This window comes from Nymphalis io, chromosome 8 (assembly GCF_905147045.1).
Source record: "Nymphalis io chromosome 8, ilAglIoxx1.1, whole genome shotgun sequence".
Lineage (NCBI taxonomy): Eukaryota > Metazoa > Arthropoda > Insecta > Lepidoptera > Nymphalidae > Nymphalis > Nymphalis io.
Window position 1 is genome coordinate 2145936 of NC_065895.1, and position 21267 is coordinate 2167202.

The 21267-nt window shown below is 34.6% G+C and overlaps 1 protein-coding gene across 3 annotated transcripts; it reads right to left on the bottom strand.

The window, feature by feature from the left end:
* Positions 1-604: 604 nt before the first annotated feature.
* LOC126770187 (solute carrier family 2, facilitated glucose transporter member 1-like) lies at positions 605-21026 on the bottom strand. 3 transcript variants are annotated; one of them, XM_050489429.1, is made up of 11 exons: positions 20744-21026; positions 9510-9656; positions 7869-8029; positions 6346-6470; positions 5778-5918; positions 5334-5471; positions 4000-4199; positions 3686-3898; positions 2567-2669; positions 2165-2333; positions 605-1873 (listed from the first exon to the last, which is right to left on the bottom strand). In XM_050489429.1, exons 1-11 carry the CDS (start codon positions 20825-20827, stop codon positions 1765-1767), a joined length of 1590 nt encoding a protein of 529 aa, XP_050345386.1. In that variant the 5' UTR covers positions 20828-21026; the 3' UTR covers positions 605-1764. The 3 variants fall into 3 exon arrangements, with proteins under 3 accessions (XP_050345386.1, XP_050345388.1, XP_050345387.1); XM_050489431.1 differs by lacking the exon at positions 20744-21026 and adding an exon at positions 14666-14817; XM_050489430.1 differs by lacking the exon at positions 20744-21026 and adding an exon at positions 10961-11061.
* Between the last annotated feature and the right edge of the window lie 241 nt (positions 21027-21267).

The following is a 21267-nucleotide window of genomic DNA, read 5'->3' on the forward strand; positions in this document are numbered from 1 at the left end:
AAAAAACATTTTATAAATAAATTATAAAGCTCAAAAATTACGTTATGAAAAAAGGACACACTAAACTCGCTTTGATGTCCTTGAGATGCTAAACTCATTGTGGTTTTAGTAATATGGTAATAATATATATATATATATATATATATATATATATATATATATATATATATGTGAGTGCACAAAACATGTTTAAAATGTATTGCGAGCTTATGAAGCCTTTTAAATGTTAATCTTAATTTTAAATATAGAATGTAAAATTCCTCTTAATAAAATACTGTGATGTTAAAATTCAATGCAATTAATACCTCGATCTTACCTATTGACAAGAGGGTAGAGGTGGGGAGGGGTTTCCGTGTATAAAAAACATCTATGAAGTAAAGTTAAGAAGGCGTTACTGTTGCGACAATTCCCAAATTTATATATTCCAAAAGCTTCAACCATATCTAGTTATGATGTTGTTACAGACACAATTTTTTTTGGCAATTTTATTCAAAAGTAAATAGACAAATGGTCATAAGCATTCATATATATATATATATATATATATATATATATATATATATATATATATATTATATATATATATATATATATATATATTAGGTATATGTGATATCGTTTATTCATTTAAAGCAATTTGTCTTGTTGATCTCAGAAATTCGAAATCTTGTAAGAGGCGGCAAATATGAATATTAGTTATGAAACTTAAACCAGTAAAAACCGAGTATGTTATGAAATTTCTTTATCTACATTTCGAACCGTAGTCCAATAAGTTCCAAGCATTATCAAAAGCAGTGGGACATATATGGGACATATATCATGATGATGTATTACTTTATATAAACAAATCACTCAACGATATATGAAAATAATTAAAGAATCGTGATGTCCGGCTAATATTTAAACTTAACGATGAAACATTTTTAAGTACAGTATAAAGCTTGCAAAAATTACGTTACGAAATATTAAATACAGCGATGGCAATAATTGTTCTTTTATAGAATTAATTCTGTTCGCTTCACTTATCTAATAACTGAAAAATATAACATTTTTTTATCTGTACAATTAAAAAACTAAAATGTTCAATTTTAGTTTTTTTTTCTTCAAACTAAATCTTTGATTCAAACTAAAAGTCAGCTTTGTGTCTTTTCACTATCGATTCACTGCCTTACCAGCTGTTTAGTTAAACACAGATTTTTCTCTTTCTGTCATTATTGATTTGACATTTGATAGAAGACAGCATTGTTTAACTAAACACATTCAACAACGTTCATAAGTAACAGAATTGAAAATTTTATATTCTTCAAGTTTAATATTAAAATTAATATGACAATCCATTATAATCAAATTAACATACAATAAATATAATACGATTTGCAAAAACCATCAAATGCTTTATTGTTTTAATGTCTGTGTTTTTTAAGATGTGATAGTAAAAATGTTTAGAGACGCGTTTAATAGACATGGTTAAAATTGTAAAATATTTGACTCTACGCATATTTAAATCGATATTATAGACCAATGCTATCGCATATGCTATCACTAATAAATTCTGAATTGAATATAATTTAGTCTGTAAGGGAGCGGTCTTTACTTAAAAAAATGCATCGTTTAGTAGTGCAATTTGTGTCAGACATTTCTTTAAAGTTTTCAAATTGCTTTTAGGTATATGGACGTTTGAACGATTTGTCAAATTTTAATTCCAGTTATTAATTGTTGTAAAATATATATGATGCGTTACTGGCCCGGGACGTCACGGAGTCGTCAGATGTGTCCACCGGGACGGCCGCTCAGCGGACGAGATTTCAGCCCGCGACTGCAGAGCTCCGCCACCTGAGTCGGCGTCTTGCCTTTCGTTTCGGGGAAGTAGAATCTGCAATTGAAATTATACATTTTGCATATAACGAGGAGGAACCTAAAAAGAGGCGGAGACAAACGTCGCGCGTCATAAGGCGGAGGCGCGATGTTTATGGGCGGAGTCAGGAGTCATCATTACACATGGCTTAAAAACATTTTGGTCCATAACATTAGTCATTATATAATCTACACAATAGAGTATGTCTGAAAACTCATACCATTAACGTTCCCGAAGGAAAAACGCTAAATATACAAGCGAGAAACCTAAAATTGAACCATTAAAAAAGTGTGAAAAGGTGCGCGGGACCTCTGGAAGCAGAAGAGCGCGGCGGTGAGCGCGGAAAACACGAGGAAGCTGGCGGCGCCCGCCGCGTCGCGCAGCGAGGGGAAGCTCATCCCCACCAGGAAGTTGCCGGCCCAGTTGCTCAGCGAGCCCCACGCCATGCCGCCCGCGCGCGGCGGGACCTCGAACAGCTCTGCGGGCGGGACGTACGTTAATTATCTAATAATAATAATACTTTTCTTTCCGAAGATTTTTTACTGAAGGAAAATACTGAGAGAAAACGTGCATGTGTCAGTGTATGATCTGCCAAAAATGTATCCACCACCTCGCATTGGAGTGACGTGGTGGAATGAACTGTGAACTCTCTTATAAAGGAGACGGGCTGTTACTTTATTACTTTGTTAATATATTGTTAAATAAACTTACCCGAAGCGATGAAATAAGGTATGGGGCCGAGACCGAACCCATACACCAGCACGTACGACAACACAGCCGCTATGCACACGTACGGCATCCACGACACTGCATCCTGAAAAAAATAAACCAAGAATGTACAGAAACTATTTTGATTTCAGTTTGAAAAGAATAAAACAAATAACCGGCTTTACCTCCGTTAAATGTTACATTATGCTTATGAATAAAAGTATTTATTAAAATATCATATATTTTAGAAATAAAGTATATTCATTTTAATGAGAATTTTCAGAAATTAGTGACAATTTAAGTTTGTTTTAATTTATGGTGGTCGTATATACAGCTCATTCCAACCAGAAGAGGAATAAAGATAAATAAAAACTTTGTCATTTGAACACACATTGACGCGATATCATTGATCGATATCTCGAACAAATTAGACACTCGCTGTGGATTCACAAAAAAAATATACTCCTGTCTAATAAAAAAATTCAATTCAAAAAAGCTCCATAAATGTAAATCATTAATTATAATAATAATAATAATATCCTGGGACATTAGTCACACACGGCCATCTGATCCCAAACTAAGCAGAGCTTGTGCTAAGGAAACCAGACAACTGATATACTACATATGCTATTTTTCTTTTTTAAATGCATACTTACATAGATAATTACACCCAGACTCAGGACAAACAGACATGTTCATGCACACAAATGTCTATCCCGGGCGGGAATCGAACCCACAGCCTTCGGCGTGAAAGCTGCTATCGGAACTTTGAAAGGAGACATATATATATATTTTTTTTTTTTTATAGAAAAGGAAGGCGGACGAGCATATGGGCCACCTGATGGTAAGTGGTCACCAACGCTCTTAGACATTGGCATTGTAAGAAATGTCAACCATCGCTTACATATCCAATGCGCCACCAACCTTGGGAACTAAGATTTTATGTCCCTTGTGCCTGTAATTACACTGGCTCACTCACCCTTCAAACCGGAACACAACAATATCAAGTATTGCTGTTTTGCGGTAGAATATCTGATGAGTGGTTGGTACCTACCCAGACGAGCTTGCACAAAGCCCTACCACCAGTAAATAGTAGTGCGAATGGAGAGCGCCGCGACTCACGATGTTGGCCAGGGCGAGCGCCAGCGCGGCCAGCAGCGCGGCGGCGGCGGCGGCGGACGCGAGCAGCGGCGCGCGGCGGCCGGCGCGCGGCAGCAGCGGCGGCATGGCCAGCGCCGTGCACACGTTGACGGCGCCGCAGCCGACCGTGGCCAGCTGCGCCTGCCGCGCCGACAGCCCCGCCTGCTCGAAGATCGTCTGCGAGTAGTAGAACACCTGCAACGCACCAATCGCTCTACACTGCCGGGCTCCCGAGGGGTCGCGCTCTCTCTCCTCTTTACTCTATTGAGTAAAACGTTTTTAAATTTCAATCTCACCGCATTAATTCCACTCGTCTGCTGTCCGGCTTGCATGGTGCACGTGAGGAGTAAGGGCAGTCGGAGCTTCGGTTCGCGGAGTACCCTCCACATGCCCCATCTCTCTCCACTACTGCTGGCCTCGGCTTGCACTTCCTCTCTTAGCAGTTCCAAGTCTTCGGTGAGGACACTTGGATTTTCTCCACGGAGACGACTCAGTTCTAAGGAAATTAGCTCCTCTCATTATGAGTACCTTTAACCCTGGTACATAAGACACAATACTGATCACAATTAAATTGTAAAACCAGGTTCATCATAACTAAAGATGGTATGTTTTTCAAATCAAATCAAAATACTTCATTCACCATAGAAGCGTTACACTTACTTCTTGATTATCAAATCAGAAACTAGCACCGGTTCGAAAAAAAACCACCCAGCCCTGAGAAGAACGAGCGAAATAACTGAGCGTGAGCTCTTTTATTTTTTTAATACCATATTTAAAAAAAAATAAAAAATAGACAGGAGGCGATCGTTTCATTCCCAAAGTGTGCTATCATCCATAAATGTAAATCATTAATTGTATAATAACCCTAAGCACACAAGCAATCTACATCTAATTATCGCCAGCGTTTGGAAGGCGCAGGTTTTAGATACCTTATTATACTATCCTGTAATCATGACAACGTGTATAAAAAAAATCACGATTGAGCATTTCAGTCGTGAAAGTGTAGAAAGCAAATAATTAAACTCATTCTCGCATTTATAGTTAGTTATAATTTCCTCGATATAATTGACACAAGACGTCCTTAAATTCAACAGAAATATTTGTTTCTTCATAACAATATTGAATAGTACGATACGATTTCATGTGTATTATGGAATATTTCTCTTGACAAATGTTTTGCATAAAATAAAATAGTATTTAGCTTATAAGGCTGAATATCCAAAGGCTCAAACCTAGCCTCCAATAAGAGTTATTGGATTTTTCTGTGGGTAATTCGGGAATCTGAACGCTGTTTTTTTTTTATAGAATAGTAAGGTGGACGAGCATATGGGCCACCTGATGGTAAGTGGTCACCAAACACCCTTAGACATTGGCATTGTAAGAAATGTCAACCATCGCTTACATATCCAATGCGCCACCAACCTTGGGAACTAAGATTTTATGTCCCTTGTGCCTGTAATTACACTGGCTCGCTCACCCTTCAAACCGGAACACAACAATATCAAGTACTGCTGTTTTGCGGTAGAATATCTGATGAGTGGGTGGTACCTACCCAGACGAGCTTGCACAAAGCCCTACCACCAGTAAAACATGTTGGTACATTTATTTAATAACAATCAATGATCCTCACCGCGTACAGCTGCTGCTTCGTTTCTCTTCACAACAAAGAGGTATTTCGGACTTTCCGGTAATATAAATAGAATCGGCAAAGATATAATGACTAGCAACGCGTAGACGGATAAGAGATAAGGCCAATCGTTTGCTCCACCTGGAATTAATAAAATATTTGTTTAAAAAGGTTTTATGCCGTAAAATATACGCGTGAAGTTCATGAGCTTTGTATTATCTATATAATATATTTATAGTTGTGTTACATCATCATCATATTCAGCCCACATTAATCCACTGCTGGACATAGGCCTCCTCACAGGCGCGCCAGTTCTCCCGGTCCTGTGCTAGTCGCATCCATTGTGTTACATAAGTATTGTTTTTTTTTTAATTATTTTTTTTTCTCATCATCCTTGATTATTTGACCTTGTTTATTTTAATCATATTTATATTTCAAGTTATTCACCCAATATAACGTCCAATCCCATAACTTGGCCCACGAGCACTCCAGCATTCACCCCAATGGGACAGGCGACCCCCATGGCTCCTGACAGCCTGGGCGGTGACAACTCCGTTAAGTACATAGGCACTATACTCGTCGTCAGACCTGGAATTGAATATACACATATTGCATCAAAAGTATAAAAAGAAGTCGGAAAATATCCCACAGCTGTGCTCTCCTCTCCTTTTTTGAGGAGTAGGTTTAGAGCTACCATAAGCACAAATTAAGCACATGAAAATTCAGTAGTGCTTGCCCGGGTTTTAACCCACGATCATCGGTTAAGATGCGCGCGTTCTAACCACTTGGCCATCTCGGCTTTTTCTATAAATATATAAATAATAATAATTTAAAAAAATATATAATATGTTTATTTGTAGTTTTATATATTAATTATATTATTAGTTAACGATATAAGGAATGGTTAACATGTCTTACAGAGCCAATGTATATAGACGATGGTAACTTACCATCAGGCTTATGACAAATAAAAAAAAAGTAAATGAATATAAGTTAAAATGTATATCGAACTCACCGCCAGCGAGACCGACGAGCAATCTTCCAACTATAAGCATTTCCACTGAATTAGCGGCGCGACAGAACAAGAACAGAATCGCTCCCGCAATCGACAAGAGATTCGTTATTATCGTTGCTTGTTTCCTGTAAATAAATAAAAAAATAAAAATAAAAAAAAAAAAAAAAAAATCCATTTGACGAAATACAAAATTTAATACACCTGCGATAGAAATGTTTCACACAAACGTTATATACTAAAACTGAAATTCGACCTTATAATCCTCTCTTGGATTGGTGGTACTTGATAGTAGTGCTTTGTGCAAGCCCGTCTAGGGATGTACCACCTACTCATCAAATATTCTACCACCAAATATCAATACTCAGTATTGTTGTGTTCCGGTTGGAAGTGTGAGTGAGCAAGTGAAACTTCAGGCACAAGGGATAACATCTTAGTTCCCAAAGCTGGTGGCGCATTGGCGATGTGAATTAAAAATGTTTATTTCTTATGGCGTCAATGTCTATGGGCGGTGGTGACCACTCACGCTCAGGTGGCCCATGTACCTGCTTACCTATATTATAATATATAAATGAATTTCACTTCTAAATAAGTATACATAAACTCCTGATCGATTTCAGCCACGGAGGCCATTTTGATATGTCATGTGATCAAAGATATACAATAGAGATATAAAATGGCTTCGATTCCATTCGAATGGATTTGAAGCACACTGGTCAGACTTTCGCCTGAAGATAAAAAAGAATTTCATTGTAAATAACAATTAAAAATAATTATTATAATCATTCTATCATATTGATTTAATTTGTCCTTGTATTTAAGCGTTTCATTTTTGCTTCGAGAAAATTATTAAAATTAATTTAGAACGAAGTATTACGGATAAATCTAACCTCCGTCCGTTTTCCTCGATTTTCTACTAAACTAAGAGTCGAAAGATAAAGAGTTAATGTCCATAGTTTTTAAATACTAATTACATACAAACATTAAAATCAGACACCCATACAATTCACTCACACGTTTCAAAAGCACGCACGCTCGCACGCATACACACATATTTTTAAATCTTCATTTTCCTTAAATTAACAGAACTTAAGGAAGAAAATACTATATTATTAAAAATATATATTGTTAACCGGACTATGTTAAGAACAAATAACTAGAACTCGAAACATAAGCTGTGTAAATATCTACAGCTGGATTAAGGCCTCTTCTCCTTTTTGAAAAGGAGGTTTTAGAGCTTACTCCATTACGGGTTAGTGGCAGATGTTCAACCGCCTCATGTAGGTTTTTCTCAAGATGTTTTCATTCACCGCCGAACATGAGATGAATTAAAAAACACATGAAAATTTAGTTGTGCTTGCCCGGTTTTAAAATTTGAATCATCGGTTAAAATAAATGTCTTCTAAAACCACAAACACCGCTTCTATACATAAGGACAATTATTAAAAAGATTGTAAATTTTATATTACTATGGATTTCACTCAATTAGGAATAAATAAATGTTCCCAATTAAAACTTTAACTCACCTTCCGAACTTGTCAGCAAAAAAGGAACCGAGTATAGAGCCAGTACACCCACCCACTATGAATATTGACACAATGGAAGACCAGAGAACATTGAGCCATGTCTTATTTAAAGGCAGGTCGTAGCGACTTACAAAACTTTCGTTGCAAAAGGTCTTTATAATCTGGAATATAAGAAAACTCTTGGTACGACTCAATGAAACGAACACATCATATTCTTACTAATATTATAAATTCAAAAGTTAGTTTGTTTGTTACGCTTTCACGTCTTAACTACTTAACCGCGTTGTTAGAGGTACAGAAAAGGCTAACCTAACCTAACACCCCCCCCCCCCCCATCAAACGCGTACGAAACCGCGGGCGGAAACGTAGATAAATTCTTTAACATATTATGTCAATATAGTCTTTGGAATCTTGTATATTGGTTGCTTACGTTTAAACCAACGCCAAGTTTATTTTTAAATCCTTTGTATCAATTATTCTAAATTCTATAAAATTTACGTTCCAACTTGAACCGAAAATATAACTTTGACCTTTTATACATACTAATAAATAAGAAAAATAATAAAACTTTATCTATTTCTACTCAGAAAACAGAATTTCACGTTACAATATAAATTTAGTAAAAATTTTCATAAATGTATCCGCGGAGCTGATGGCTATTATAGTCATAGACCTCTATTATAGATTACCAGGTACTCAGTCACCCTAAGAATTTAGGTATTACGCAATAGATAACCTGCCAACTCAGTTCGAGTTGGCAGGTTAACTTTTGAAAAGAAAACAAGGAATATAAGCTGCTGATCTTGTTATTAAACACTGATGCCTCTATTTCTGTCATTATTGATTTGACATTCTGAAGAAAAAGACGCGGCATTGTTTAAGTAATCCTCCGATAGTTGCACCCGAGAATTGTGTTATGAGAGCATTTTATAAGAGTTTTAGTAAGTTTACTTGATGGTAGGGCTTTGTGCAAGCCATTCTGGATAAGTAACATTACAAATTCTACATGGACTATGACCACAGGAACAGACGACATAATATCTAAGTTCCCAAAGTTGGTTGTGCATTGGCCGTGTGAGGGATGATGAGTATTTCTTGTGGCGCCAATGTCTATGGACGCTGGTGACCAATCAGCGCCTATATGCCTGTCCTATTGTATAGAAAAGAGTAATCTACAAACACTTTATGCGTTTGTTTTGTGTTAGTCTTGTACTTTGTACTTTTAAAATAAAAGATCGAAAGAATATGCAACTTCAATGTTAATTATTACAGTCGTTAGTACCTAAATGCTATGGAAAGGTTACCTGTTTAGAGAAATAATGTTTAAGGATAATGTATAATGTTTACCATTTCTGTAACGATGTTGATTACAAGTAAAAATAAATAAATAATGTAGTTAGGGCTGCAATTAAAAATATAAATGGAATGAGAAGCTTTATAAAGCACTCTTGTGACTAGGCTGTCTAATATTAATATTTCAATTGATTATAAAGCCTTTACAAAATACGAATTTAATCTGACTTTAGTAGGTATACTATAAAAAAAATATTTGGTGCGTTAAACTATGTATTACTTTGTATCTAATTATTATCTTTATTTGTACTCAATTGAACAGAATAATTATGAAATTTCAATACATACTCCAGCTGGCGAATTTACAACTCCTATGTTGAATCCCACAGGCAAAGAGGAACCGAAGGTGGTGGTCACCCCAGCTAGCACCAAATAGAACGACCATCCTGGTTTGAATTCGTGAGTTTGAGTCAAATGTTGTTGTTCATTGGCAACCTGCAACAATAGTATTTTTTTTTACATTTAACTTACTAACAAATTAAAACTTATTTATAATGTAGAAGTAAATAATATACATCTATATATAAAAATGAATGATTCTTTGTCTCGTTAGCCTTTTTATTAAATTCATCTGATTCAGCTGAAAATATCTACTGTTGGTGTTGTAAACCATCAGCGTATGATATAAGAGCCTGAAATTTTGGGTCAAAATGAAACCAGCCAGCTGCTGTTGCTTATTGGGAATAGCCTGTATTGGGAATTCACTGGTGGTAGAGTTTGTGCAAGCTCGTCTGGGTAGGTACCACCCACTCATCAGATATTCTACCGCTAAATAATAGTACTTGGTATTGTTGTGTTGCTTGAACCCGGTTTGAAGGGTGAGTGAGCCAGTGTAATTAGCCTGTAAAAAACAAGGGACACAATATCTTAGTTCCCAAGGTTGGTGGCGCAAGGGTGATGTAAGCGATGGTTAACATTTCTTAAAACGCCAATGTCTATGGGCGTTGCTGACCACATACCATCAGGTGGCCCACATGCTCGTCCGCCTTCCTAAACTATGAAAAAAAAAATAGTCGGGTACGAACAAACAGAAAACTGGTGCGGACGTTTCTGGTGTGTGACGTACGTGCGCATGAACCGTATCGAAGAATTGATTACGAAAAAAATTAAGTGGAACTGCAATGCAAACAAGGCATTAACTAAACATCAATATAAACATTAAAAAATCAATGCATGAAAAAAACCACAGATGTTTATCCTGCTTTAAGTATAATTGTTAATATGTGCTATACTTTGTAATCACTTTCACTGCCATCTACCCGAATTACGAGTCGAAACGTATTTCGCCCGTATGCCTCACGATACAGTTCCAGATCATAACTATACGTAGCTACTGCCTCGTTGGTCTAGTGACTTGATGCAAGGCCACACACCCGGAGGTCCTGGGTTCATTCTCAGGTCGGGCCGATAAAAAAGTTATTGGGTTTTTCTGTCAGAAAATTCTCAATAGCAGCCCGGAGTCAAGTTGGAAGTGTGTACACTCCCGTGCCTCGGTAAGCACGTAAAGCCGTTGGTCCTGTGCCTGAACTCTTTCCGGTCGTGTCGGATTGCCGTCCCATCGGATTATGAGAATTAGGGAATAGAGAGTGCACCTGTGTTTGCGCACACACTTGTGCACTATAATATCTCCTGAGCAGTTGGCTAATCTCTCTTGCGATTGGCCGCCGTGGCCGAAATCGGTCTGAAGGACATTATTATACGTAGCTACATATTAACATACAAATACACCAACACATTACCTTAACTCGTTGCGTAGTCGGATAATAATCACTCTGATCTAACATTAGAATACGATTATTATTATTTGTAATTGTTCTTGTTTTCTACTAAAGTAATAAAGTGATTTCACCTTATGAAAAACAGATAATAATAAAACGAGATTCATTCTGTATTCAATAAATATTCTAGAAATTAAGGTCGTAACAATGAAAATTATCATAAAACGTAACTAATTGAGAAAAAACAAAATACTAAAGAGTAAGGGAGATGACAAGATACTACTATGTTGTTTTAAAAAAAAGAAAATTTATTTGAACATTTGAAATAAGAACACATATTTATGACGGAAGCGGTTATATCGAAGACAAACGGTAACCCGGAACAGAAGGTGTAGACCGGCCAGAGCCAATCACAAAGTAAGGTGTCGGGAACGAAGAATTTCAGGATGATCGATGCGGTTCCGTGTCCTGCGATAGCTGTTTTTTTTTAATTGAGGAACTTATTAAAACAATCAAAGAAAACATTGTCTGCCACGTGTGTATAATGTGATAATGTAATACGTGTGAATAAGTTACGAACGACTTTTTCTTAAGAACCCTTTGCCCAGCATTTATAGGCAGTTACTTTACTTTTTTTTTTTCAATATATATTTTGAAGCAGTGCTAAGGAAGTTTACCGTGTATATCACACCAGTGCAGGCAAATAAGCAAAACTGTGCGTGTGTACGACAAACTTTGTGATGTAAAATCTTAATATCTACATATTATTCAACAAATGGGCTTCCTTTGAGCCTTCTCTGGCTCACAGTAAATATTATTAAAAAAAACTAGATAAATATGGTTATAAGTTGATAGAGACCAGTCGTAAAATAATGTAGTTTTTGAATTTATAAAACATTTTATACATTTTAATTCAACTTTGATGAAATTATAACTACGACTTACTACTTACGACTTGCAGGATATATTGTAGTGCAAAATCGTAAGCGGAAACACAGCGCTCTCGATTTCCACACTCACTTGTCGTATGAGTGATATTAGACGCATGGGACAGAACACTGTCAACATCCTAAGCTAGGGCCGTTACTGAAATTACTTCCTCCTTCTTCCATACAAACTAACTATCTTTTACTGACAACTAGATCAAGGATGCAATTACTATGCACAATAAGTGCGGCGCTACACGAGCGAAGTAATCAACGAACACGCAAGCTAATGCTAGTAATTCATCGAGCGTTATCATGAACACAGCACAAATTACGTCTCTTATTACGTGTCTAATCATGTAGAAACCTAGTAAAAAAATATGTAAAACAACATATACTTTGTTTTCTTTTGTATTACGATCAAATGACTGTGCATTTTCAATCTCTATTTCTCTATGTATATACAATGACGCAGAGGAGATTATAACAATATGCATTCCCCTTATATATAAACTAAAAAACTAAAATACAATTATCGATAAATCAAAATTAAAAAACTCATAACGTTTCTAAATTTAGTAAGGCCCGTACTCCCATTTTTTTTTAATTTTGTTGCAAAAACTGTTTGCGCGCATATATTGGTTAAGTTTAGTTTGGTCAAATTAGATCGCACCCTTTTTATTCGTTGGAAAAACGCTTTACGGTCCCGCGTGAAGTATCTGGGACTCGCTGATGCCTGAGACGCATAGCTCCGAACATCGGGATAACCACTAAAAAATCAGCGGTACCTTCCGTGACGAAATTAGATCGCGCCCAAGATAACGCTTGATATATATAAAATTAACAAAATAATTTGGATATCCTGGAGACCAATTCCACTAATTTATAACTGTTACGATACATTCCCAATTCTATTCCGATTTTACCGTACCGTAACAGCCTGTGAATGTCCCACTGCTGGGCTAAAGGCCTCCTCTCCTCTTTTTGAGGAGAAGGTTTGGAGCTTATTCCACCACGCTGCTCCAATGCGGGTTGGTAGAATTCACATGTGGCAGAACTTCAGTGAAATTAGACACATGCAGGTTTCCTCACGATGTTTTCCTTCACCGTAAAGCACGAGATGAATTATAATCACAAATTAAGCACATGAAAATTCAGTGGTGCTTGCCCGGGTTTGAACCCACGATCATCGGTTAAGATTCACGCGTTCTTACCACAGGGCCATCTCGGCTTATATTCAGGGGGTCCTGGTCTCCTCGGTAAGTCGTATATACGTGTCAAAGCGTATATACGACATGAGATGATTTCACTTTGACCAAGTCATTCCGATTTTAACCTAACCGAAACCGGATCATTGTGTTAGTAGAATAAAAAAAAAAGGTTACAACGATTACATTTCGATTTGATTGAGAAAAAGCAACAATTTATTAGTAGAATTGACCATGTGAAAAACTATTATTTAAGTGTAATTAAATAATAAGTGCAAATAAGTATTTGCTAATTAACATTTAGCAATAATAACAAAAGGATACACGTCAAAGTTACAAACGATTCGAACATTGTTAGTCCAAGTATGAATGTGATGAACTCAACCACCACCAGAGCTAATGATGTAGCCAGTCCAGCCACAAACCTGAAATGATTTTACCTATTTACAAGTGTGGAAGCTGTCAATTGTACAGTCCGATAAAATTACTTTTGATTGAACCCAAACAGCAACACTAAAGTTAGGTGACGTATATTCCTGTAACGTGTTATCTGGATATATATGGATACCCTGACCGGTTCCGGCCGCGACGGTCAATCTCAACTGAGAATAACCTGATGCACTGGAGATATTACAAAACAAAAATGACTGCGCAATCACAAATGCACTCCCTATCGCTCATTCCCAAAAATGAATTCCATTTTATAGCCTAATTACACAGGAATCCCACACAAATTGAGAGTGATCAGGACTAACTGCTTTTCTTGCTTCACGAGATATGGGACTACGACACTGCTCTAGATCTGTATTCTTACAAATAGTTAATTGACAAGAAAATCCAATTTATAGTAGTGTATCTTAATAAAACGCCCATTGGTCCATACCCAACCCCAACTTATTTATTTTTATTTTAAAGACATACATTTTTTGTCGGTCAAAATGTTGATCTGGAATGAATCGTATAACTTCTTTTGTCCGAGGATCACCCTAAAAACCTGCGATAACGTTTACAAAATAATATAATAATACTATTATTAAATAATTTAGTTAACAACAATTAGGGTAAAAAAATTCTAATATGAGACATAATATTGTTTAGAATAGAAGTATATTATATCTGGATTCGCGAAATATGATAATTGCTATACAAAAAAATTGTACACATAGTATTTGATGAATTTGTTTTTACGTTACGATATATTTCATTTATAATACGCAACAAAAACACCGCTATCCTTGGACGTCGACGTGACTAGGAGAGTAATATTATTAAATAAATATTTAATGATTTAACACCTGCGTATGGCCAAAATTTAAAAAAATATACATATGTATTTATAATACACGCTGTTTAAAAGTATAAAGAAACTAAGACATATTTAAAAATATATGTCATATTTATTTTATTAAGCGCTACCACATTTTGGTTACCTGCATCTTTAAAAAAAAAAGCATTTTCGTTTAAAAGAAATCTTAAAACGAAACATTTAAGTCTTTGCCAAAAAAAAAAGTTTAGTAAAGAATAAAAGCTACAGTTAGATCGAGAAAAAGATAACCTATAACGAAAATTAATATACAATATTGTTTACTAACCTGCTCTTTCTTCTCCGACATTTTTCGTTATTATCAACGTAACAGATTACAAAATTATCATTAAATTAATATAATCAACGAAACAAACTACGAATTTACCGCGCACTTGTTTACAGCATTTATGTGTGAGCATGTGCCGACACTAACCTCGAGTAAGGCGCCTCATTCTTTACTTTTCATTAGGTGCATATCATGATATGTTTTCTTTATTATAATTTTATTATAACTAAGTAATTTGTTGCAACGACAACACTGTCTAAGTTAGATACTTATATGTTTATTTTTAAGTAATATCTACACTAAGTGACCGTTACTGAGATGTATTTTAAGTTGTCGCCTTGAACTTTGCAACCTATCTCAATAACTCAAACCACATAACAGATATAAATAAAAACAAAAAACCGAGACGCGATCGAGGTTTTTGACCCCACCAAATTAAATGATTCAACTTTTAGAATAGTACTTGGATAGCTTTATTAGTGTGGCAACATTGATCATTACGCAACAAAATAAAGATGTTAAAAAGGAAACACGTAACGAATTCGGTAACTCCAAATCAACGGTTGTAGGGTGATTACGTCACGTGGCCTTATACGATTGACTGGTATGATTTTTTGAAGAACAAAAACGGCGCTTTAATAGCTTATTTAGCTTATCAACAGTTTTTATTTGTGACTACGTACTTTACACCAGATTTAAGTGGTTATTTTAAATAACTTTAATCTATAAATATAAATGTATATAAATATTGAATGTTAAAACTCAAATTTTATTAGCAATGAATTACAGTCGAATTTCAGAGTACTGCGAACCTCTATTTCTGATAAGCGTAAACAAAAAGGCTTTACTGTAAACATAGTCTTTTTTTAGAACAGCTTAAGGGGTGTTTATTTTTATATCACTTTGTAGATTTCAGCACCATGCTCCTTAGAAGCTCTCACAAGGCACGATTTTTCCGACATACTTCAAATTTTCGACAATTTTCAATTTAAATTAATTTAGACAAAATATTTCAAACATAACTTACTTTTAAGCCCAGGTGGCCTAGTGGTTAGAACGCGTGAATCTTAATCGATGATCGTGGGTTCAAACCCGGGCAAGCACCACTGAATTTTCATGTGCTTAATTTGTGTTTAATTCATCTCGTGTTTGACGGTGAAGGAAAACATCGTGAGGAAACCTGCATGTATCTGATTTTGTTGAAATTCTGCCACATGTGTATAGTGAATAAGCTCACAAACCTTCTCAAAAGGGAGAGGACGCCTTGGCCCAGCAGTGGGACATTAACAGGCTGTTACTGTACTACTACTGTAACTTACTTTTATTTTCAAAATAGCAGTGCCCTGCGGTTTTATCTGCGTTATTTTTTTTATCATCATACATTAAATAAATATGTAAACAAATCTTAACTTGTTATAAATTTTGATAGAATCAACAGATTTCGTTGAAATAAACACCAAACGGTACCCTGGAATACTAATTATAATCATTCAGTTATTTGCATTGCTAAGTCATTAGCCGTTTTTAAGATTACCACGGACAAACAGACAGACAGAAAAAACAATGCTGGATTTGGTTTTGGTAATTTGTAAATAGCCACATTAACTTAAAAAAAGACATCAAAATTGAAGTATTTTATTCTACTGGTATTAGGGATGCATATTTATGTAAAGAATGGAAGTCAGCCAGTATAAAACGCGATGATCAAACATATTAAATCAATATTAAAATTATATGATTTATAATACAGTGTAGAATTATATTCTGCTATTGTTTTAAGATGCAGTAAAGTTCTTATCTGGCTATTCACATAAGAGTTATTAGCTTATTAGATATTTATTGCTGTGTAAACGGAAAATATTCCTAGCTTTCCGTAATTAAATAGAAAAATATTGAGTTATTCATAATAATTATACGTGATTTCTAAATATAACAACCATATACTACTTTAATCAATATTATATCTAAAAAATAAACAACATGTGTTATTACTTATTACCTATACGCTTAAAGTAAAAACTACCAAATATTAGGAAAAGACCACAGTCATCATCGCCCATAAACATTGGCGCTGTACGAAATATTACGTAGTATATAGTACGCCCTCAATCTTGGGAACTATGATGTTATGTCCCTTGTGCTTGTAGTTACACTGGCTCACTCATCCTTCAAACCGACACTTAACAATCCTAAGTATTGCTTTTTGGAGATAGAATATCTGATGAGTGGGTCGTACCTATCCGGACGGGCTTATACAAAGCATTACCAAGTAATTCCTAGTGATTAAATTTAGCAGCAAGTGACTTTGATTTTGGATATTTGCTAGCAAGATAGATACAATATAAAGAGTAAAAGCATAACAATTTGTCCAGACTTACGAATTACCCGCCTTACACCTATTAACAATTTTCTTGTCAGCACAGACGTACAGCATACACTATTTTTCTAGTAAGTATTCTAGTAACAGCCTGTTAATGTCCCACTGCTAGGCTAAGGCCTCCTCTCCCTTTTGAGGAGAAGGTTTGGTAGAATACACATGTGGCATAATTTCAATGAAATTAGACACATGCAGGTTTCCTCACGATGTTTTCCTTCACCGTCAAGCACGAGATTAATTATAATCACAAATTAAGCACATGAAAATTCAGTGGTGCTTGCCCGGGTTTGAACCCACGATCGTCGGTTAAGATTCACGTGTTCTAACCACTAGGCCATCTCGGCTCGGCATACAATATAGTTAAACATTAACCGTATGTCAAATGTGACTCGCGGGAAAGAGAAATCGTTAAGTAGAATAAAAGGCGTAGATTTCAGGCTGAATAACCAGTACTCAGAATATTATGTGAGAAGAACTTGATCACTTTTAACGTATTAATCATAAGATCAATGTATCTTTATAATATTCATTGCAAATAATAACGAGAATACATAACTATTTACTAAAACCTTTAAGCCGCGCACCGCTTTTACCTATATCTACTAAGCGCCGTTTGCGGAGAAGTATATGGTCTGTTTGTCTATGGTCTGATATGGAAAAGCTATGGGTATATGATATTCATTTCGACACATGCAGGTTTCCTCACGATGTTCACCGTCAAGCACGAGACGAATTATAAATAACAAATTAAGCACATGAAAAGTCAGTGGTGCTTGCCCGTGTTTGAACTCACGATGATCGGATAAGATTCACGCGTTCTTACCACTGGGCCATCTCGGCTTTTTATATTTATGTAAATCAAATATAGCGCAGCTTACATATTCTTAACCTGGAAATATGTTATCATAAAGGTATTGGAAAATTTGCTTGATAGCAAAATAGTGTTTTACCTATTCAGGCATTCAAATATGATCGTGAAAAAAGAAGTATTAAAATTTATACAATTCAAAAATACTTTAATCATTTCAACAAAAGTAAAGAATAGTAATAAATAAGTAAAATTACGTCAAACCATTAAAAAAAAGATAAATCATGAAAATAATATGAAAATTATAATCATGGCGGTCGGTCGAATGGTAAGGGAATAGTTGTCGTGTAACGCCTTCTAATTATGAGTTACATTCAATTGGATAATATGGAAATCCTTCTCCATGGAAAAACTACATATATGTGCCAACATTCATGGTGATAAGTCAAACGGTGTCGCAATCAGTCTTAAACAGATGGAGACAGAACAGACCAACAAACATTTTTACATATAATGTACAGTATATTATTATTGTATCCAATTAACAAAAAGAAACTCGTGACTTTTTTAATAATATTAATATCAAAACAACATTAACTTATTTCCAAGTCTCGTCTGTTGGTATTTATCTTTAAATTAACCCTTCAAATCTCCATAGACGCGTTGTCTCTACCTTTGATATTCGTTTCTTTTATTTTGTCTGTGTTTGTTAGTTTGTGTCTGCAAGTTTATATTAACAGGCAGCACCACTCGTCAATTTCAATTGATATCACCCACTCGTCAATCTACCCTTAAAACAGCAATACAAATTATTGGTTTCAAGAGTAAGTGAGTCAGTATAATGGTAGCACGAAACATACGTCTATTTCCCACAGTATGGTGAATTTTTCAAAAATGTTTCTAAATTCTTGTGCGCGTTAAAGACTTACCTCTGGAATGCCCATTTGGCCCCAATGAGCCCATTTAACATCAGATAACATCGAATCATTATCTATTCTACCGTCAAACAGCAATGCGTAGTATTGTTACGGTTGTAACTGTTTGAAGGGTAAGCGAGTCAGTGTAATACAGACCCAAGGAACATAACATTTTAATACCAAAGTCGATGGCACAGTGGCGGTGTAAGGGATGATTAATATTTCTTACAGTGACAATGTTTATTCTATCAGGTTCTAGTTTTGATATCCTTTAACGGTTTACGTCAATATTAAATTTAAAAAAGAAAACTTAAAGCATTGTCGTAAGTAGCGATATAAGCAATTACATTGAATATGAAGATTCTCCTGATAGATTTCGCCCACGGCGTCCATTCTTAAAATACGCTAAACAACTGTGCAGGATATATTATAATGGATAACTGTGTATGCAAAAACAAGTTCTCTTTCTCTTCCCTCACTCTCATAATCAGATGGGACGACAAAATCAACAGGACTATGCAAACTACCAATTTCTAGACTCCGGGCTGCTTCTAAAAATTTCTCGACGGAAAATCGTAATAATTATTTACGAATTTATTATTGGCTCATCTTAGGGTTGAATTCTACGACCAAAATATGTAAATAAATACATTTAAAAATATAATATATATTGCAATATATACATACATATTATAACATACATATATATATAAATACATTTTGAAATTTGTATGATAATTTGTCAAAATTTGGACTTGCAGACATCTAATGCATCATCTAAGGATATAGTTATTAAAAAAAATTAAGAGAAATCTATTAAACATCTCTTAAACAGCACACACATTATTTCATATCTAACAAGTGCATTTACAAATATTTGTTGAGTCTAATCTGGATTAAGGTGGTTTAACATAATCTTTAAATGAGCAATTAAATATTGACTAATCTTTTACATGTGTATTATGACATATAAAATAAATATGAAAAAAAACTTAAGAATAAATCCCTACAAGCCAGATTCAAATAAACCACAATTGAAATTAAATATTTACTCAGAAGCAGAAAGATTATGCTTGTGTTTCTTTGGAGCCAGTACTGATTTCTTTAGTAGTAAGTTATGAGTTGGACCATACATAACTATTTCCTTTTTAAGCACTTCCAGTTTAATTCAAACCAAGAAGAAGAGAATATATTTAACCAGATTAATTTAAGTTAATGTTTGTAAAATATTGTTTATCTGGAAATAAAAAATTTTTTGGGTTTTGTAGAATTTATTATAGCTATAGAAGAAGTTTGGTTTTATGTTTAATTAAATTCATTTCATTTGTTTAATGGCTCCAATATGCACAACTACTGGCTTCTATGCCACATATTACTGCACCAATATGACACATGATAGGAACACACAAAGAAGAGCTGCAATCTAAACTGCATCTGAGTATCTACTGATTGAACAATATTATAACTTTTTAAACATAAAGTATATTATCAAATGATAAAAACAAACCAGAAAAGAACCAAAATAGAATACAAATTTTATGTTTGAAGTCAGTTAATTTCCATGTGATTTATGAACTTTAATCATTTTTTTTTAGTTTTTAATAGAGTTCGAGTACAGCTTATGGTGACAATAAACAATTTAATATAGAAATTTTAATTTTTATCATATCAAAAATTCTGAATGATGAATTCTGGAATTCATCATTAGGAACTATATAAAAATAAATATTTTTTATTTAAAGTCAAAGTTTAAAAAATGACTATGTATTATATTAAAAAAAAATAATGGAAAATTGGTAAACAAAAAAATTACAACATATTTCGTCCTATAGCATAAGTTAATTGCCGCATTATTATCGATTTACTAAGGACGTTTTTAATAAAGTTACAATTCATTTTCAGTGATAATGTTATGGGTATACGATTACAATTTGAGGAGTTTAGAAAGTAAATATTTTTTATTTGCATTAACTCACCAGTGTCGATGTGTCTGAACGTTCGCCATTGGATATTGGCTTGGAATTGGTAAACAATGATGAAGACTCTCGTTGTTCTCCCATAACAGAGTAACAAGGATAGAAAAGTGGCCCAGTAGGGTTAAAAATCGGACTGATATGAGAGTATCTGCTCCTTTCATGCCGATTTTGATTTATGAAAAAAGTTTTAAGTTTAATACAGAGTTTTCTTATTCTTCTTTACAATATTTACATCGATTTCCTACAAATTTGAAATCTGTCACATAAGATAGGTTATATTGAACTTAAAACTTAAGTCGGAAACTTCAGAAAGTTGTAATAATGTTGCCTGCTTAAAGTAATGTAATTAATCGGAAAACCTTGGCAAATGCTTTTCTTATCTATGACATGAACATGATTTTATATTTCTTGCCCGGTTTTAATATTTCTATTTCAATTAAAAAAAATACTACTTTTCCTTTATTCAAGTATTCTACATTTCGTTATGGTCTAAAAGTTTCAATTTATTGACTTTTACATAAAAT